This window comes from Syzygium oleosum, unplaced genomic scaffold, assembly GCF_021117445.2.
Source record: "Syzygium oleosum isolate NSW1041296 unplaced genomic scaffold, Sole_v2.1 Sole_v2.13, whole genome shotgun sequence".
Taxonomy (NCBI): Eukaryota; Viridiplantae; Streptophyta; class Magnoliopsida; order Myrtales; family Myrtaceae; genus Syzygium; species Syzygium oleosum.
The window spans coordinates 7,828,979-7,849,126 of record NW_026607497.1 but is presented as its reverse complement, the minus strand read 5'-3'; the positions used below and the strand labels follow the sequence as shown (position 1 = coordinate 7,849,126).

The 20,148-nt window shown below is 42.3% G+C and overlaps 2 protein-coding genes across 2 annotated transcripts; both read left to right on the top strand.

Annotated features, from left to right (window-relative positions):
- The first annotated feature begins 790 nt into the window (after positions 1-790).
- Positions 791-6,181, top strand: LOC130139667 (phosphoglycerate mutase-like protein 1). Its single transcript, XM_056317179.1, has 10 exons — positions 791-962; positions 1,438-1,496; positions 1,595-1,702; positions 2,076-2,155; positions 2,737-2,899; positions 4,247-4,321; positions 4,424-4,512; positions 4,677-4,796; positions 5,746-5,790; positions 5,878-6,181. The coding sequence occupies exons 2-10, from the start codon at positions 1,440-1,442 to the stop codon at positions 5,969-5,971; spliced, it is 831 nt and encodes a 276-aa protein (XP_056173154.1). The 5' UTR covers positions 791-962; positions 1,438-1,439; the 3' UTR covers positions 5,972-6,181.
- An 8,287-nt stretch (positions 6,182-14,468) lies between these two features.
- LOC115675696 (uncharacterized) lies at positions 14,469-15,842 on the top strand. Its single transcript, XM_030598447.2, has one exon. The coding sequence runs from the start codon at positions 14,469-14,471 to the stop codon at positions 15,840-15,842; it is 1,374 nt and encodes a 457-aa protein (XP_030454307.1).
- Positions 15,843-20,148: the final 4,306 nt, after the last annotated feature.

The following is a 20,148-nucleotide window of genomic DNA, read 5'->3' as shown; positions in this document are numbered from 1 at the left end:
AAAAAGTGGGAAAAAAAGAAAAAAAAGGAACAAAATAAAAATTCAAAAAATATTAAAATATTATTAAAGTTGTCCACGTTGGCGCCGGTGACCAGCCGCTGGCCGACAGGCGTACACGTTGGCAAATTCCGGTCAAAATTGGCCGGAATGACTAAATTGGCACAAAAACAAAAGGTTTATGACTAAATTGACATCAATTTAAAAAGTTTAGGACTTAATTGGCACCAAAAAAAGGTTTAGAACTAAATTGACACTAATGCAAAAGGTTTAAGACTGAATTGACATAAAAAAAAGGTTTAGAACTAAATTGGCACTAATGCAAAAGATTTATGACTTTTTTGGCACTTTTCCCAAGAATGTAAAGATATAAGTATCGATATTTGACTTGAATATTAAAGTGTTAAGCTAACCTAACCCTCTATCAAATACAACTCCACCAACTCTCACATGGACACTCTCCCCTATCACGAGATCTAACGCTTAGTCAATCGCTCAAGCTTTAGATATCAAGCTCATATTGTTAAATTCTTCACCCCAATAAGATTTGTGCCCTCACATGACGATCTTTAGCGACGGTATCTTATTATGCAGCCCACATGCATGTAGGTGGAGATGGATGCGATTTGACATTCTTAGAAGTTATGTGCGTCCATGTGTAGACATGGCCGGGCCGGTTCCGGTTCTGAACCGCGGGCCCGATCAACGGGCCGGTCCCGGGTTTGACCCGGGCCGGTTTCGGACCAAAACCGGCCCGTGGCCATGTCTACTGATGTGCCTTTATTTATGTAGCGACGCCTCGTCGTTGTTGCGCCCGGCCTCCGTGCGCAGCGCTTCCTCTCCTCCGTTCGTCCTCCTCCCTCGCAACCTCTCCGCTCCGAAGCAGCAGCAGCAGCCGCGGCGGCGGCGCCGTCGTCGTCTCGACCTCCCCGTCCGCTCTTCCCTGTCCTCCCGACCTCCTGCCGGTAAAGCCCGTTCGCTGATGATCCCATCGTTTCCGTCTCGCGATTTGATGATTCCCTGGAACCGCTCTCTTAGTTCCTGTTTTTTTGGTCCGTTTCGCGTTCTGCGTTTGCTGTTCGTTTTGGGCTGGTGATGGATGGCGCGTGATTCGATCTGTTTCGGACGATTCGGTTCGCTTGGATTTGGCGGTTCGGTGCGGGGTTGGTTTTGTGGAGTTTGGATTTAGGTAGTGAAGTTGCTTGCGCGAGACGGATCCGGTTTTTTCCACCTTTGTGGTGTGAAGAGACGCGTTGTGTTCGTCGCTCGCGGAGAGCTTGTCATTCCATTGGCGATGATGCTTGTTTGTCGCCTGTAGCTGAAATTTTGATGGACTCTGGCGATGGCGCTTCGGTTTCTAGTGCGGTGAAATTGGCGTGATCGTCATTTTCGTTCGACGAAACTGACTTTTGTGGATGCTCTGTTTTCCTTTGGCTACAGATATGGATGCTGCAGTGACAGGGCTGTATCCTTTACACCGGTGCAAGACGCTTCACCTGGTACGTGGCATTGCGGTGTTTTGGGTTTCTTTATGCGTGTAGAGGCGGATTCGTAGGCGTCGAGCATTTTTGGGTCTGACTTGACGATTGACGTACAGGTTTGGCATGCGCAAGGAATTCATAATGTGGAAGGAGAAAAGAACCAGGATGCCTATTTGTCGTATGATCTCTTTGATGCTCATCTCACCCCTCTCGGCTGGCAGCAGGTGGTCACTTTTGCCCGTGGCCTGTTTGTCTTTAAATGATACATATGTTAACAGTGTAATTTCTTTTTTAGATTGCATTTTATTGGGTTTGTCATTAGGAATTAAGTTGCTTCCCTGAAAATGACAAACGGGATAGTCTTGTCGTAAGAACTTGCTTAGAAACAAGTTGGTCTTGGATAGGATATTAATATTATAGGTGGGGCAACAATGACATAGCCAACCTGAGTTAGTGTGAGAACTGAGAAGGCTTTGCTGTCTTGTTCTTTTTATAATGTCCTAAATTCTGTTGGAAAAAGTTCCAGGTGCTTTTTTCTTTTTTATGCAGTTTGTTTGGACCGGTTTACTTTCTGATGATCTCTTGATGCGGTGATAGGTTAGCAACTTGCGCAAGCATGTCCAAGCATGCGGACTTCCCAAGAAGATTGATCTTGTCATCACTTCCCCTTTGTTGAGGTACTGTGATTGGCTTCAAATTTGTTTCTTGCCTTATCTTTTCATATGTTCTTACAGATAGCATTGTCTTCGATATTGATTTGTATTATTAATTGGTGTGTTATATTGTTAAGGATTTAAATTCTTGTGTACCGTTTCTTCTCTGTTGCATAGGATGCGAGTTTTAGTTGTTTTGTTACGCTCAGCTGCTTTACTATTTAAGCCTTCATAATAAGTCAATAGGGCTTGTATCCTTTTTTAATCTGATGGAGAATGGGCCAATGGGGGCAAAGTGTGAAGATAATGAAAATAAGCCATGTCATTTTCTAATAGCTTAAACTTTAATATCAAATGGATGCATAATCAGCCAGAAGTGTCTATGGTGAATTCCTTGCATTTCCTTTTTACCATTTATGAGTTTTTGTTCTTTTTACGTTATGGGTTTTGATTATTCTTTTGTCCACGTGTTTTGGGTCCGCATTCTTTAAGTTGTTAACTTGTCATTCCACTAGCCTTTGCATGAGGGGCATGCTATGGTTCAAAATTTGGACTTGAAGTTCCTTTAAATGCCGTTTTCACACTTTTTATGTGATCACTTGCAGAGCTATGCAAACAGCTGTTGGAGTTTTTGGTGGTGAAGGTGATACAGATGGAATAGTTGCACCTCCTTTGATGGTTGCAAATGCAGGGAATAGCGATCATCCTGCTATTTCAAGTCTCAATTGCCCACCATTTATTGCCGTAGAACTTTGTCGAGAAGATTGGGTATGTGATTACATATGGAATAAAAAGATCATTCACAAAATCCTGAATTTTGATCGGTTTCTCACAATATTATTCGGTGGAAGCATTTTGTGTGGACATTCCACCATTGTAACTTTTGTCTCTGGAAAATGTTGGTAGTTTTTTTCCTTCTTGCTGTACCCATTATTAAATGGTTGCAGTTGAATTTGCAATGGGCTCAGTGCACTTTACTGTTTGTGTTGCATTCTATTCACCGCTTACAATCTTTAATCTATTGACTCTTAATATGCACAAGTATATCTGTATCGGATAAGGATTGCGAGACATAAGAAAAAGAATATGCCTTTGCCCTTGACCGGTATGATAATTTTGTGAACTTTAAAGAGGATATCATGTGGAAGTACAGCTGTTTATACCACTGGCTTTATTAGGATCATACTTCAGAGTATTTGTTTCTCCTTGATTTGAGATTAAGGGATGCTTACTTGTAGTTACCTTCCTAAGTATGAAGGAAGCTTATGCTTATTAGGATGAGTTCTGATTCTTCTTTAGCAAATTGACTGATCTTGCTTATGTTTAAATTTAGCTCTCAACCCAAGGACTTCTTATTTTGTTAAAGATGACCAATAGTTACATATTTGTAGTTGAAGAAGGATCAGTTTCTTCATGTTGCACAGGTTCCTTCTTTTAACAGTTAGAACGGTGGATACCATGATACATCATTCAACTTTTGCCAATTTTCACTTGTGCATCTGAAATTCAGTTTATATTATGGCTACCACTATAGAAAATCATTTGATTGCTACTGTTCTCTTTGTATTTCATTTCAATTTGGATGACGATGGATGTGTTAGCACAAGTGGATGACCTAACATGACGTGGCATGATGGTAGCCTCACGCAGCGTACTGATTTTCACCCAAGCACCAAAATCCATAAGATTGGTCGCAGATCTTGTACCATGGATCATGTTATCTTGTTGAAAAATGTCCTATGTATCTTGTCATGTCATGTATTTAATGAGTCAGATGTTCTGTCAAACTGAGTTTGCATATTGGCATAATATATCTTGTTCTATTGAGGATGGGGACCGACTAGAAACAGAGTAGTGATAATTGCGTAACTTTGCAAAGTATAGTGGCAAAACCCCAAGCTGAATGACCTCTCATATAATTAACCTCCATTTTTTTGTCACTTATCAACCTCCATTTAGAACGTTGAGAAGTTATTGCAAGACAAAGATGCAGACATTTTGCTATTAGTAATTGTAGAATTTCACTCTTGCCTGTGTTTTGTGGATCATCTTGTTTTGGTATTGAACATTCCTTGCATGCTTCAAGTTGCTAAAAATGTACATTTTGGTCCATAGGGAGTTTATCCTTGTGACAAAAGACGAAGCATTAGCGAGTATCGGCCGCTCTTTCCTGCAATTGATTTTTCATTGGTAAGTGCTTCATTTCTTAAAATGCTTTTTTTGGGGCATTTGCTTTGGAAGTCTCAACATTAGCTAATCTTAGTTTTTAACTTTGATTTTAACTTTCTTTAGATTGAGAATGAAGATGACGTATTGTGGACGCCTGATGTTCGAGAAAATTATGAGGAAGTTGCTGTTCGAGGAATGAAGTTCTGGAACTGGTACTTCATAACTTCCTGCTCAGTGCTTTAGAATATGAACTACAATGCAAAATAGACAGAAACTTGTATGATCTTGGAAGAAAGTAGCTGAACAGCTATGTAAAAAGTAAAAATCTGAAATTAGCCATTTGATTCTGCATCTCAAGGTTTCGATTTATCTTCAGGTTGTGGACACGGGAAGAGAAGGAGATTGCAATTGTTACTCACGGTGGATTCTTGTTTTATGCCCTCAGCGCTTTTGGAAATGATTGTCATCCATCGGTGAAGAGTGAAATGTGCAAGCAGTGAGTGTTTCCTAGTTCATTTTTGGTTGATTGATTCTAGTCAATGGTTTTATATTTCTAATTACGATTGGGAGCACAGAAATTTTTTAGTGTTCTGACCGACTTGTTTCTGCATTATTGTTTTGAGAAATTTTTTTACATTAGGTCCTTCATATTGTCTCCCTTCTGAATATATTTCTAATGAGTGAATGACATGAAATTAAGATTGTTCCCAAAAAAGTACTCTGAAGGTTTTTATGGTATGCCCAGTGACCACTGATTATCCACTGTTGAGTGTGTTGCTTGATCATCATACCATAACTGTTTGTTAAGCAGAAAAACTTTATTGTAGATGGGTGATGCCCATCAGTCAATAGGGAAGCTGGATCTCTATCTTCCCTCATATTATCTTCGGTTTCGGTGATGAAGTTTTGCGTAAATATTTTTCCACCTATGCTGATTGCCAACAAAGTCCCACCTTCTGTTCTTTTGGTCTTGCTTCATGTTTGCATTTAGTGATGTATTGATTTATAATTCAAGACAGATATTAGAGCCAATAGGAATTGATGAATAGAAGATTTTAATAAACACACATTGGAAGTCGTGTCCCCTTGTGTAATCAGATTGTAGCTTCTGAGTTGTCCATGTACATGGTATTTTTAGGCTCTACACAGATTTTTATTGCTTCACTAAAATGCCATTACGTAGCTTTCTCTTTCTTCTTAGTGGAACTTTTCAAACCTATAAATTGTGTAGCAACAACCACTACCAGTTCTGAGGGCGGTACCTGTAGCAGATTAGGATGATGAAAATGATGATATATTTGTGACGAATGAATCTTGTTGGTGAACTGCACATGATCCTAGTTGGCCTAGCAATGGAGTTGATATGATGTAGCACTTTATTTTTAGGATAGGTGGGAACTTTTATGTCGCGGATTGATTAAAACATACTTTATCTGTGGTTGCAGCTTTGCAAACTGCGAACTCCGTTCAGTTGTCATTGTGGATAGAGGGTAAGCATGATACGCTCAAAGCATACTATTAGATATTTCTTGAAACATATACACAGGTCCCTCCTTGATTCCGTTGGCTGTTTGCAGGATGACAGGATCAGATGCCTCCAGGACTAACTATCCAGGGAAAATTCCTGATGGTCTTGATCTTCCAAGTGATGTTGCCAATGACAAGCACTAAAGGAAGGTCCATGTGGAGGATGCTGACCATTCGAGGCAACGGATGGTTCAATTAGTCTCCCATACTCTTGATTCAATTAATGATTGAGGCGTGCAGCTTGACACCTATTATTTTTGGTGGGAATCAGTTGCACCACACCATTGACTCTGTACTTGTAGGTGCCAATTCATTACAACAATAAAAGGACGCGGTATAGTTTATTAAGCGCAATTGAGGTTGAATTTCGCATCATCTGGTTCTATTCTGTGCACGTTTATACTTGCTTTTGAGCTTTAGTGTGCATCATTGATGTACTTGCAACATATTCACATCCTGTGTTTCTATTCCGTGCACATGTTTATACCTACTTTTAGCTTGAGCATGCATCATTGCTGTACTTGCAACATATTTAACTGAAAAAGAAATATCTTGATCGTAGACACTGGGTTTTCATAATGCTTAGAACTTAGGAAACTCCATACTCGTATTGCTTGACTAATAAATATAGAACCGGACTCTATATTTCAACCGCAACTATTCGCCCTGAAGGCAATAACGTTCGGTCATCTTTCCAAGTTGATCGAAGGTGTTCAGTGGAATTGATTATCCTTAATTCTTTTCTCGATTGAGCAAAAGGATCAAATTCTTCTCCAACGTTACTACATTGAACCGGGAAAAAGTGGCGGTACGCATTAAACTCCGAATGTCAAATCATGAGTTAACACAACGAGCAATAATAAAGTTACAAAGAAGCTGCGTTTCAATCAGAAGTGCTCATTGGGCTGGCCTGATCGGTTCTTTAGTTTTGACCTGAGTTCTTGCCGAGACTAGCGCATGGCAAAAAAAAAATTCTGGCAGGGTCTGGGCTGGCTCGAGCTCAACTGATTTGGGCTGGCTTTATAGCCAAATAGACTTATCTGAACCCATCCAAGAATGCTCTTCGGGCCCATTTTGTCATGGGAGGGCTTGAGCCAGACGCATGATTAGGTCCAGTTCTAATGAAGAAGCCTCCGTTTCGTATGGAGTTTTCATGATCGTGAAACTAAATCATAATTGGATCCTACATCCAACGGTCCCAGATTGAAGTCCAACTGGTCCGAAATTATAAGACTGTGTTTTGGTTATCTAGATTCGGATTAGGATAGGATAGAATAAAAGGGGATTTGAAATTCTCCATATATCTCCGAATTGTAAAAATATCATATGTTTGGTGCAACCTAAGAATATGATTTGGAATCTTCAAAAATCTGCAATCTAAGATTTAATTGAAAATCTTCGAAAATCATTCTCATTTGAAAATCTTTAAAATACCATCTTTGACTTTACTCATCCTGTACGTGAGACTCAAACCGTCTCGACCAAAGAAGTCGACCTCGGGAGTATGAGGTCTTTCAACTGACACAAGTTCGCGTAATTTTAGGATAGCCTCATGAATAGCGCGAGGCACTCCCTATGGGTCGTGGGTCATATGGCCTGACTCCATTGCCGAAAAAGAGGTGACAGCGAAGAAGGTGCACATTGTGAGATGGACCAGTAGGGGGAGGTTCTGCACCACTATGCCATTGCAACGTTCTTGAGCACAACATGTCGAACTCGATGCTCAATAGTGTGGATGCCAATACGCTAATGGTGCTCTAGCCGTTCTTTGTCGACCAACAAGTGAATAGCCAGCTCGTGAGTTGTGTGTGAAAGGCCAAGCTCAATGTGAAGGATGTATGCGACTGGGATGGAAAGGATGATCTATATAAACTCGGCCCGACCATCGTCTTTAGGCCCCTTTTCACCCTCACTTGTCGAACACGATTGCTGTCCAGTGGTAATGACCAATGTGGTCGGAGGCGACGACGATCGTATGGTTCGGAAGTGATGATGATTGGTAAATTTGGCGGTGGTCCTCAGGCGGGCGATATTGGCAAGTTTATCCCACCCCTAGGTCGGAATTCTTATCTAGCATTTTATTTGGATGTATATAGGTTTATCCGGTGGAGAACGTCACCAAACATGATAACCGATAATTTGTTATTCTATCCCGACTTAAATTCGGGCTACCAAACGCAACCCAAGTGGACAGTGGGGAATGGAGTTCCTTTAACTTGCACTGATGAACTTCTGGTCCCCCTTGATACGCAAAAACGTCATTAAATAAAAAAAAGTCAAACGTAGAGCTAAGGTAGACATGTAGAGATACAACGAACAAAGACTGGCCAAACATAACACCGTGATCCTCCCCAAAAGGAGGTCTTTCAACTGACTCCATTGACGAAAAAGAGGTGACAGCGAAGAAGGTGCACATTGTGAGATGGACCAGTAGGGGGAGGTTCTGCACCACTATGCCATTGCAACGTTCTTGAGCACAACATGTCGAACTCGATGCTCAAGAGTGTGGATGCCAATACGCTAATGGTGCTCTAGCCGTTCTTTGTTGACCAACAAGTGAATAGCCAGCTCGTGAGTTGTGTGTGAAAGGCCAAGCTCAATGTGAAGGATGTATGCGACTGGGATGGAAAGGATGATCTATATAAACTCGGCCCGACCATCGTCTTTAGGCCCCTTTTCACCCTCACTTGTCGAACACGATTGCTGTCCAGTGGTAATGACCAATGTGGTCGGAGGCGACGACGATCGTATGGCTCGAAAGTGATGATGATTGGTAAATTTGGCGGTGGTCCTCAGGCGGGCGATATTGGCAGGTTTATCCCACCCCTAGGTCGGAATTCTTATCTAGCATTTTATTTGGATGTATATAGGTTTATCCGGTGGAGAACGTCACCAAACATGATAACCGATAATTTGTTAATCTATCCCGACTTAAATTCGGGCTACCAAACGCAACCCAACTGGACAGTGGGGAATGGAGTTCCTTTAACTTGCACTGATGAACTTCTGGTCCCCCTTGATACGCAATACGCAAAAACGTCATTAAATAAAAAAAAAGTCAAACGTAGAGCTAAGGTAGACATGTAGAGATACAACGAACAAAGACTGGTCAAACATAACACCGTGATCCTCTCCTTTAAAGGAGAATGATTCCTTCCTTCCCTTCCAAGAGAATCACAAGGAAAAGGCCACAAGATTAGTATGCCCGCATCATCTTCTCGTAACCCTCGTTTGCAACGCTACGTCGCTTGCTCTTGTTGACTAATAGTAGTACATCCTAAGCAGCTTAAACCGATCTTCCCCTCTTCAGGACTCTTGTTTCGAGGCATCTTCCCATATTTTTTATGGCTTTCTTAGGGGCAGAATACGCGGAAGACACCTAACCACATTTATATGCATGTCTAGGGAGTAACAAAACAATGGTTGCCTTAATTCTCACGTTCGTCATCGATCAAGTCTGACTGACCCAAACCATATGGAAGCAGCGCGTTGTCCCAGCCAGGCAAAGCCAAGGACTTTGCTCGATGCAACTCACCTCGTCTGCTGGTTTGACTTTGACGAAGGCCAAGGACATGAGCAAGTCTTTAAAATGCTTCATTTCGAATCTTGAAATCATTGAAATATAAAATTCCTAGAAGGTATTCTATTTTTTTTGGGAAGATAAAAGATACGAAGGGAATTGAAAATGCAATGCATGCGAGCATCGACACATCAATATAAAAAAAAGCATCCGTTGACCCTGCCCTACAAAATAGGAACAGGTTGCGGAGGCTCCTATAAGAGCTCCGGCTCCTTCCTTTTAATGAGGTTACTTCTTTAGCCGAATACCAACTTATGTCAGTTCATCCATATACACGAATTGCGGGGCTCATCCTATCCTCGTGCCGGGACGTGGATCACTAACTCTCTCGTTAATTAAGTCATGTGCATCGTGCTAAACATAATTTGATTAGACCAAGAGAATGGAGATTTAGGGCAAGGCAGCAGCGTTTCCCGTGGCTGACTTCCACGCACCGATTGTCAAATGATTGGTGAAAGCGCACGATTGGCGTTGTCGTTTCGAGGATTTTACAAAAAAATTAGCGTGACAGCAAAATGCCAACGTGAGCACCACACGTTTCATTGCCGCACGGCGCGCCGTCTCGGGCGGTCGAAGCGTCGCATGCAAACGGGTGTTGCGTTGCGTTCGCATGTGGAGTGCCAGCAATCCAATTCCTGCAAGCGATGCTGCCTCACTAAAAACACACCGGTTTGGATAAAGAAACAAAAATGATCTGATTTTTTTTTGTATAGGCGTTCGTTATTTTTAATTATATAATGAAGATATTAACAAACCATATGTGATGAACGTCACTTGTCCACGCTCACAAGTGATTTTTTACTTCCAACACGGTCGTCATTTACAGAAAGAAAAATCATGTCACATCTTTTTCTTTTTCTTTTAAGAGTGCGTTTATTTTGATGAAATTATTTTCCGGGAAAGTATTTTCCGGACTTTCTTCCGTTTGATTGTCCGAAAATAATTTAGTTAACCGAAAATACTTTTTGATCAAGGAAATCATTCATGTATAAATTTAGGAAAGTGAATTTTCTATTTTAAGAAAGCGAAAACACTTTTCCGGAATTGATTATCTTAAATTTGTTAATATTTTATTTTTCTTTTCTTTTTTTTTTCCTTTTCTTTTCTTTCTTTTTCTTTTTCCTCCTTATGTCGGTCGCCGGCCTTGGCGGCGGTCGGCCACCGGCCACGAGCACAGGCCAGTGACGGTCGAGCTTGCCAAATGCCGGCGAGACTCAAGCTCGCCGTGCTGGCAAGACTGTGGCTTGCCGGGATCTGGCAAGCTCGAGCTTGCTAGCGTCGCGCGAGGCCCTACCTCGCTGCCTCCACCTCGCCTGGACCTCACCCAAGGCCGACGAGCTCAAGGCTCGGAAAATCCGGGCGAGCTAGGGCTTAGCCGAGGTTGGCGAGCACGCGGCTCGCCAGATCCAGGAGAGCTCGGGCTCGGCCGAGGCTGGCGGGCTCGCGGTTCGCCCGAGGCCAGCGAGCTCGAGTTCGCCTGGGCCATCGCCTATCGGTAGCGGCGATGGAAGGAGGAGAAAGAACAGGAAAGAAAAGAAAAAAGAAAAGGAAAGAGATGAAAAAAGAAAAAGAAAAAAAAAGAAAAAAAGAAAAAAGAATTAAAAATTCAAATTTTTTAAAAGAAAAAATAAATTAAAAAAAATCGATTTTTTTTTGTATAAAGACATAAGGTTGAAATCATTTTTGAATAAAATTCAAACATCAGAAAACGATTTCGACTATATATTACCAAACGAAGGAAAACTAACCGTTTTCCCTGAAAATGCTTTCCGGAAAATAATTTTCCTTTAAAATTGAGTTTTTCGTGAAACAAACGCACCCTAAGTTAGTTTTGTTACTACAACATTAAATAGGAAAACTTGTCCAAAAAGCCCTAAACTTATTATACGGCAGCCAATTTAGTCCTAAACTTTTCAAATTTGGTCAATTTGATCCTGAATCCTTTTTACGATTTGCTAATGTAGTCCATTGGTAGGAAATTATTGATGTGGACACCAAACGAGGAAAATAGGAAAAAAAGAAAAAAAAATTCATAAAATTTTTAAAAAAAATAGCAAATCGTCCATGTTAGCACCGATCGTGCCACATAAGATGGTTATTATCCACGTCAATGATTTCTGACAAAAATTAGCTGGAAGGACCACATTCGAAAATTATCAAAAGGTTTTAGGATTAAATTGGCCAAATTAAAAAGTTTAGGACAAGAATTGGCTACCATACAATAGATTTAGGATTTTCGGATAATTATCCCCGTTAAATTATTGGTGATATGAAGTCAAATGTTAATGTAAGACGGTAATAGCAAAACATAACTTGAGTTTTCTTAGGAAAAAAGCACTACTTCAAGTTTGTTCAACTACTAAGTGCACTTTATGATTTAAGGCAAATCTAGATTTTCATTTTGTGATTAGCCGGTCTAACGTATGCTAATGGATCCAAATTTAATCGTGATTATTGTGGAATAACAAGAAAATCGTTTACATCGAACACGTTACCAATGAAGCTTTATACAATCACGGTTGCAAAATAAAATGTAGAAGAGTTTTAGAATAAATACGTTACAAGTTAATCTTAACATACCATACGTATGAGATCCCATATTTCATGGAAAATAAAGGTATCATCCTGAACATAGTATTAAATAGAAAAATTCCTTCAATATCTCCATATTAATTTAATGGAGTTGGCCAAAGAATGTAATGATATAAGTATCGATATTTGACTTGAATATTAAAGTGTTAAACTAACCTAATCCTCTATCAGATACAACTCCACCAACTCTCACATGGATACTCTTCCCTATCACGAGATCTAACACTTAGTCGATCGCTCAAGCTTCGGATATCAAGCTCACATGGTTAAATTCTCCACCCCAATAAGACTTGTGCCCTCACTTGATGATCTTTAGCTACGGTATCTTATTATGCAGCCCACATGGACATAGGTGGAGATGGATGCGATTTGACACTCTTAGAAGTTATGTGCGTCCATGTGCCTTTATTTATGTTGCTCCATACTCTTGGGGTTGTAACCAAGGTGATGAGGATCCTCCATGATTCTATGAAATTCCATGCTTTCTCACTCTGACCAAACATTGATTGCCCCTTTAAATAGATGGGATGGACAATGCTTCCACAATGCTACGGCGTATGGCTTATCCTTCTCTGGTTGCAAACATTACTTGCATAGAAAGGAAAAGGTGGTTTCAAGATGGTTACTAGCAGAAGAGTCTTTTATTTTTTTTGAATCTCACTCCTCTCTTTTATATATATGTGTATGCGGTGTACATGGAAATCGAACTCCGGACCCGATACTCTCCGGCCCCAGCCCACCCCCACAATCCCTTTACCAGCAAGGACATGCCTCTTGGCTATTAGTAGAAGTGTTGAGAGACTTGTTTTGATGTAGGGACATCAGCAAGCGACTCTTTAAGGAGTTTGTGTTGGGGAAGAATAGATTGCTCAGTCTAAGGATTCTAGAGGGTGTCTTGAGGGTTCAAGAGGCAGTCCCCATCGCGCAACATCTAGATTCGAAGAGATGGCTCTCCTGATATAGCACTTTATTGCACCGGACACTTAGCTCTCATGGCGCGCAAATATTAGTCCTTAAACCAATCCGCGTAATGTCATTCAATCACACATCTCATATTCCATATCGTACATGAGGAATACATATATCATAAACTGATCCGGTTTATATATTGAACATTACAAAAGCTAGAAAGGGTGTCGACAATTTAGACTGATAATCTATAAACTCGATTAATCGACATTTCAACAATTACGCTCTTCATTTTCTCCCAATCTATCTCTTCTTCCATCCGATCACTCTCTCTCCTCTTTCACCCTCGGTCCCGTCCTAACCTTTCTTTCTCATTTTATCTACCTGATCGGATCCACCAAGCATAGTCATATCTGTTCAACGAGAAAAATTATCAAAAAAGTCATGAATCTATTATACGGATATTAATTCAGTAATAAAATTTTAAATTTGGCCACTAGGCATAGTTTTGGCCGTTCCACAGTCATACAAACATTAATTGTAAGGTGTGTGAGTTAAACTCTTTGTTTAGCCCATAAAGGAAAAAAAAAAAAGCTCATTCTTCGTTGCAGTAGGGAGCTGCATGACTATTTTTTCGTGATCCATCCGACGATCGAGAATGAATCATATTCAAACTATCATCACTTGAGTGATCGACAGTTAATTTCTTCAATCGAACGGTCTAAATTTCGCATTATCACATAAAATCACAAAATATCATCAAACTCTCTCTTACTAACATACAAGTGACATCCTCAATCGAGGGGATCCCCACCTCTCTTTTTGTTTTCCCCTACACATTGCTTTCGTTGACTTCAATGCATCTCCCCCCCTACCATCGAATTAGCGCAAGTCAGAGAAGATGCCCAGCACGCATTTGGAGAAAACAAAAGGGAAAGCACCAAAATAAATTATCGCGATTCACTCAACTACTCCAAGCAAAAGAGGACTCTCTCCATCGTCCTCCCCCACTCGACCCTCGCGGACGAGGAACGACAGGAGCTCCCATCGCCGCCGCCGCCGTCATCCCCCGCCCTCTTCCGCCCCTGCCGCGAGGCTGAGGCGGCGCCCGAGCGCGGCGGAATCCGGTCTCCTCCAGACGAGGGCAGCTGGGTCGTTTCGCATTCACCAAGAGTTCGAGAAGTTTCGTGGGAATTAAATCCTTAAGAAACACGAAGAGAGAGAGAGAGAGAGAGAGAGATCATGGCGATGACATGGTCCGATTCCAACTGGCGCGTCGGTCAAACCCCCCGAACCTCCGCTCCCGCTCCACACAACAACACCGCTCGGTCCCAGTCCCCCGGGCCCCACCGAAAAAAACAAACCAAAAAAAAAACAGTATTAATATTAAAATAGAAAATTATAAAAACATTTTTCCAGAAATTACTCCTCCCGCTCTCCGCAGACTCTCAACACGCCATGCCTCCTCCATCATCATCCTCCTCCTCCGCCTCCTCGTCTCCTCCTCCTCCTCCTCCTCCTTCGCCTTCGAAACCCTAGCTTCACCTCCCCGCCTCCGCCATGGACGCCCACGCGCCTCCGCCCCCGCCGCCGCCCTCCTCCTGCCCGGACTCCCGTGGCTCCTCCCCTCGCTCCCGCGAGCTCGACCCCGACCCCGCCCCCAACCTCTCCTTCGACGAGCCGCCCCCGCCCCCTTCCTCCGCCCCCTCCGCCGCCGCCGCCAAGGTCAAGCTCCTCTGCAGCTACGACGGCCGGATCCAGCCCCGCCCCCACGACCACCACCTCGTCTACGCCGGCGGCGACACCAAGCTCCTCTCCGTCGACCGCTCCGTCAGGTTCCCCGCCCTCGCCTCCAAGCTCGCCTCCCTCACCGCGGCGCCCGAATTCTGCCTCAAGTACCAGCTCCCCGGGGAGGACCTCGACGCCCTCGTCTCCGTGGTCAACGACGAGGACTTGGAGCACATGCTGCTCGAGTACGACCGGCTGTGCGGCGCCTCCGCGAAGCCCGCGCGGCTGCGGCTCTTCCTCTTCCCGTTCAGCTCCGGGTCTCTGGGCTCGGGCTCCAGCGGCGCGAAGTCGGAGCGGCAGTGGCTCGGGGACGCGTTGGACTCGGCGCGGGCCGCGAATTTCGGGGCGGCGAATCCCGATTATCTGTTCGGCTTCGACAAGGTTTTCTCGGCGGTGCCGCCGCCGGTGAATTTGCAGGACTTTGTGCATGCGCCGGTCGTCGCCCAGTTCGGGTTGGAGGATCGGCGCGTCGCTGGAGAGCAGGTTGCGCCGCCGCCGGAAATTCAGCAACAGATTCAGGCGCTGGAGAGAGCACATATTTCCGATCAGCAACAAGAGGCCGCGACGAATGGAAGCGGCGACGGAGTCAATCCTGGCGTTTGCACCGATGAGTACCTTGCTGCTCCGGCAAAACTAGAGACATTGGCGACAACAGCGCAGGCTGCCGCTCAGGTGGCCGCGCCGGTGCAGATGCCACCGGCGGCGGCGTACTTGCCGGAGCGGCCCGTGACGGGCGGAGGTTTGCCATTGGCGGTGAATGGGGGCCAACCAGCATACTACATTCCCGCTCCGGGCGGCGGTGGCTACTTCGCTGCCATTCAACCGGTGACCGGACCTATAGGTCAGGGTTACTACGGAGTGCAGAGACTGGGGCCGGAGCTTTACCGGGAACAGGCACTTTATAATGCGGTCCAACCTCAGCAAGCCCAGGTCGGTGCTTACGGTGAGGGGAGTCAGGTGGTGCAGCAGCCCGTGATGGCCGAGGCAGGTTTCTCGCAGGTGGTTTACTATACGGCGGCCGGAGGGGTAGTTCCGGCATATCAGGCGGCGGCGACGGCGGCGACCGTCAATGGGATGCAAGGTGGTGGCGCGTTGACTCAGGATGGTAAAGTTGTTGGTCAGATACCACAGACAACGGCTGTGTGAGTTCAAAAAATCAAAATATGGTCGTGTCTATTAAAGTTTCTTGATTTTTTTAATTCGATTGTGGGGGAACATGTGGTTGGTTTTGTCAAGAATGTGCATCTTTTTCGTTCTTCCTGTTTCTTACTGTGTGATGTGCGTTGGGTTCTTGTCTGTTCATGTACATGGTTTTGTTTTGTCAGTTGATAGGTTTAATGTGGCAAGATGTTGGTAATAATCATGCTTCCTCTAGACAAGAGTAATTCATGAGATACGAGTCCTTAAAATGACCAATTGCAGCTCTTCGGAGGCTCCAACAAAAAATGATCAAAGAAGAGTCTGAACTCAAATTCAGGCGATGAAACATGAATTGCAAGTTGGAATTTGAGGATTGAAAGTTTGATAAAGCTTCTAGATATTTCTAAGGTTGATCAATTATGCTCAAGATGCTGCAAGCTTGAATTTGACCTTGGTTGACTGGATCCTCTTAATTCTGTGGCTCCTCTTTCTGGTTTTAAATGGCTGAAGCATATGATATCATTCATGGTAATTTGACATTTTTTGTAGCATCCAAGCCAAAAATGAGACGCCAAGTAGTTTTGCTTGTTTCTGTTATGTCTCCCTCAGGAAGCAGTGAGTTCTACCAGCAAAACTAGAAATTTAAGTTAGGAACTAGTTAGGACTGTGAAGCTTGAAGACTCTATTTTTACATTTTACTGAATTGCTGGGACACAGCGTCACGATTTCCGTTTACCCTCACAACAAGTCTTAAGTCGTAAGATGGTCTTTGGACTATTTTATTTGTGCATGCATCCATCATTCAAACTGTATTGTGCATGATTTGGAAAAACAGTTTGGTGGTCTAGACATAGATGCTTCTGTGGAAATTATTGGGTTGGGTTTCTGATGGACTTGCTGTGGTGGTGCATGATCGCAAACATGAAGGCCCTTCTTTAAGGCTATATACTTACTATCCTCTTTCAAAGAATTCTTTCACATCTGAATTGCAGCTCTAACTTCCAGTTTGCCCTGTCTTTGACAATAAACTTCCGTTGGCAAGGACTCTTTTCCTATACTGTAATCGCTTGGATCATGGACTGATCACTAGGACTTGAGGGCAGATAGGAGTACAACTACAGCTCATTGAATAGGTGAATTGGTTTACTATCTATCTCCTATTTGCACTTGGCTTAGGGCTTGGTCCGTCTGTAATAGACGAGCATCCTTCACTAGTGGCCAGAAGAAATTGAGGAGTAGAAACTGAGGCTCTCTTCTGGTCCGGCCAGAACTTCAAGATGCAAACTCAACTGCAGTTAGAACATCTGCAGTATAGCTAGTTAGAGTTCACCATCAGATGAAGTAACTAAGGGTGCGAATGGTAACCATTTCTCCGTAAATCAAATTCTTGCGTAAATTGATTTCAAATTCTTGCGTGATTGATTTCCGAGAAGAAATCTGTTTGGTAAAACATGACTAATTCTCGCTTCCGAAATTGATTTCAAGTAAATCTTTTTTGATTTGTTGATTTTTTTTTCACCTAAAAAATTTAAATTTTACTCAAAGTGGGTGGCCACAGGTATTATAAGTCATTCTGTAAATTTTTGAATTTTTTGAATTTTTTAATTTTTTTGGACACCTAAAAAATTTAAATTTCACTTAAAGTGGGTGGCCACAGGTATTCTAAGCCATTTTGTGAAGTTTTGAATTTTTTATTTTATTTTATTTTTTTAGGCACCTCAAAAAATTAAAATTTTACTCGAAGTGGGTGGCTACAGGTATTCTAAGCCATTTTGTAAAGTTTTGAAATTTTTAATTTTTTTTAATTTTTTGGGCACCTCAAAAATTTAAATTTCACTCAAAGTGGTGCCATGCGCGGTATTTTAAGCTATTTTGTGAAGTTTTGAAAATTTTTATTTTATTATTATTTTTATTTTTTTGGCACCTCAAAAATTTTAAATTTCACTCAAAGTAGATGAATTACACGTATTTTAAGTCATTCTATGAAGTTTTGAAATTTTTGATTTTTTAAGGGCACCTCAAAAAATTAAATTTCACTCAAAGTGGTGGCACATGTGTTTTAAGCTATTCCGTGAAGTTTTGAAATTTTTGATTTTTTTTTTTTTTAAAAAAATTCACCAAATTTCATATTTTCCCGAAATCTGACTTTTTTTATTTTCTGGAAATTTTTATGATTTTTCTAGAATTTTTCAATTTTTATGCATTTTCAAAAAAAAATTATGAGAAAATAGAGAATGCATTCCGAATCAAGAACTACAAAAAGTAGCTTCTCTTTTCTTGCCAAAAATGCATTCCGGAATCAAAAATGCATTCCGGAATCAAGAATGCATTCTGGAATCAACTATTTTTAACAAACGCATTTTTATTCCAGAATGCAAAAATCGCTCCAGAATGCATTCCGGAAATTTTTTAACAAACGCCATTCTGTTCCGGAATGCATTCCGGAACAGAATTTTTATTCCGGAATGCATTCCATGCGCACCCTAAGCGTTTCGAAATCAAAGTAACGGAATAATCTAATGGAATCATCGAATACCCTATATCTGTTCCTTAGATCTTAACGGTGGGATCAGTAGTAGTTCGGGTTCCCAGAACTTCAACCTTCCCTAAGTTGATACCATCTTCAAGATAGTGTTTCAGCCTCCAGTCTTCACGGCACGCAGTCACACTATACTTGATAGGACCATCGGAAATATGTCTAAGCCTTCAAAATAGAAAAGTGAAACAGAAGATTTTCTGGATTACTTACCTGATGATAATATTTGAGTGGGGTTGAAACGAATACCAAAGATTGTCAGATATATCGAGGCCTTTTAAATGAAACACTCGAGCAGAAACTGGAAAAAGCGTAAAAAAAATGATCATGTTTGGCGTCGGAGTATCATACAGCTTTATGTAGTCGAAATGGGGGATTTTAGTGCAGCTGAATGACTTTCTACAAAAAGCAGATTGAGATGAGGAGCACAATGTTGTTGAATCTGTGAAAAGGAGCAGCGCTCAACTCTGGTTAAACGTTCCAGCAATGTCATCACTTGAACTGGTCTCTGGAATTGTTGGTCTTGCTGTCCTCAATTTTAGCCTCTGTAAGTTTAAGTAAATCATCCTGCTCTGCAATAGCGCTCGAGGCATTTGACACGATGCACCAAAGGCAGGATGAATGCTACTAGCAGTTTGTTCGTCTCTAAGAATGAGATGCTCTCGATTTGATTTACCTATTACATTCCTCTTTTGACTAAGTCTCGTGGGTTTGGGTCCAATTACATGTTAGCCCTACACTTCGAGCGGCTTTCATTGTAACAAGGTTGCCAAGTGCTTGAGAACCTAGGATCAAGTCCCCGTGGCTGTGACGGCTCGAGGACCCATTTCGACGATTTTTGCGATTGATCGAGCTTTAATGATTGATTGGGTCTTTACTCCGCGGGCCGCTCTTTAAGTTACTTATATCTAAGAAAGGACGGTTGCTTCGATTAGGAATCGAGAAGACCCGCAAAATGGTCGAAAAATTGAACATGTGCAACAAGTAGCAGCTAACCCCTTGCGCTCCAAAGTGACTTCAAGTGACCGCGGGAGATTCAATTAGATACATTAGCTTTTCCATTCGGATGCAAACCTCTGAATCATCGTATCCCCACGTATTAGACGGAAGAAGAGCTCTCTCTCAGGCCCTCAGCTTCTCATGTGCAAGCATTTTCTTTATGCGTCGTTTAGTCGATGGATTCACCTCAAGTTTCAACCGATCAAATCCCACCAAAAGAGATTTAGTTTTAGACCAAGAAAGAAAGAAAACGCCCCACTAGGAGAGATCATCAAGAGGACAAACAACCAGAAGTTTCGTTTCGTACTATGAGAGCATCGCTTTCTCCGAGCACAATCGAAAGTGGACAGAATCGCCAAGAAAAGGGCATCCTTTTGCGTTCTTTAGATTAAGGGAAAGAAAAAGAAAAAGCCCTGGTTCTTGGCTTTATGCACGCCCCACTAAGGCCCTTCTTAAAGTCTCTGGAAACGGATCTTCTTCTCTCTTTTTTCCCATTTCTAGAATTAAAAAGGACGAGATTGAAGCCAAAGCAATCGGGGATTGGCAACAAACGCAAGCAAACCCAGCCTGGAGTTGCATGTTGGACTTCATTTTTGACAGCTAATGGAAAGTAAAGCAAAGCTCTAATGATGCGGCTCATCTCTCTCTCTCTCTCTTCCCGCAGGCCTCCCAAAAGTACCTGATTGCTCAGCAAGAATACAGAGCAGAGTCTGGAAGGCGATGAATGGTATATGATTTAAGAACCAATGTTCTTTGTGACTGTCAAAACTAAGAGAG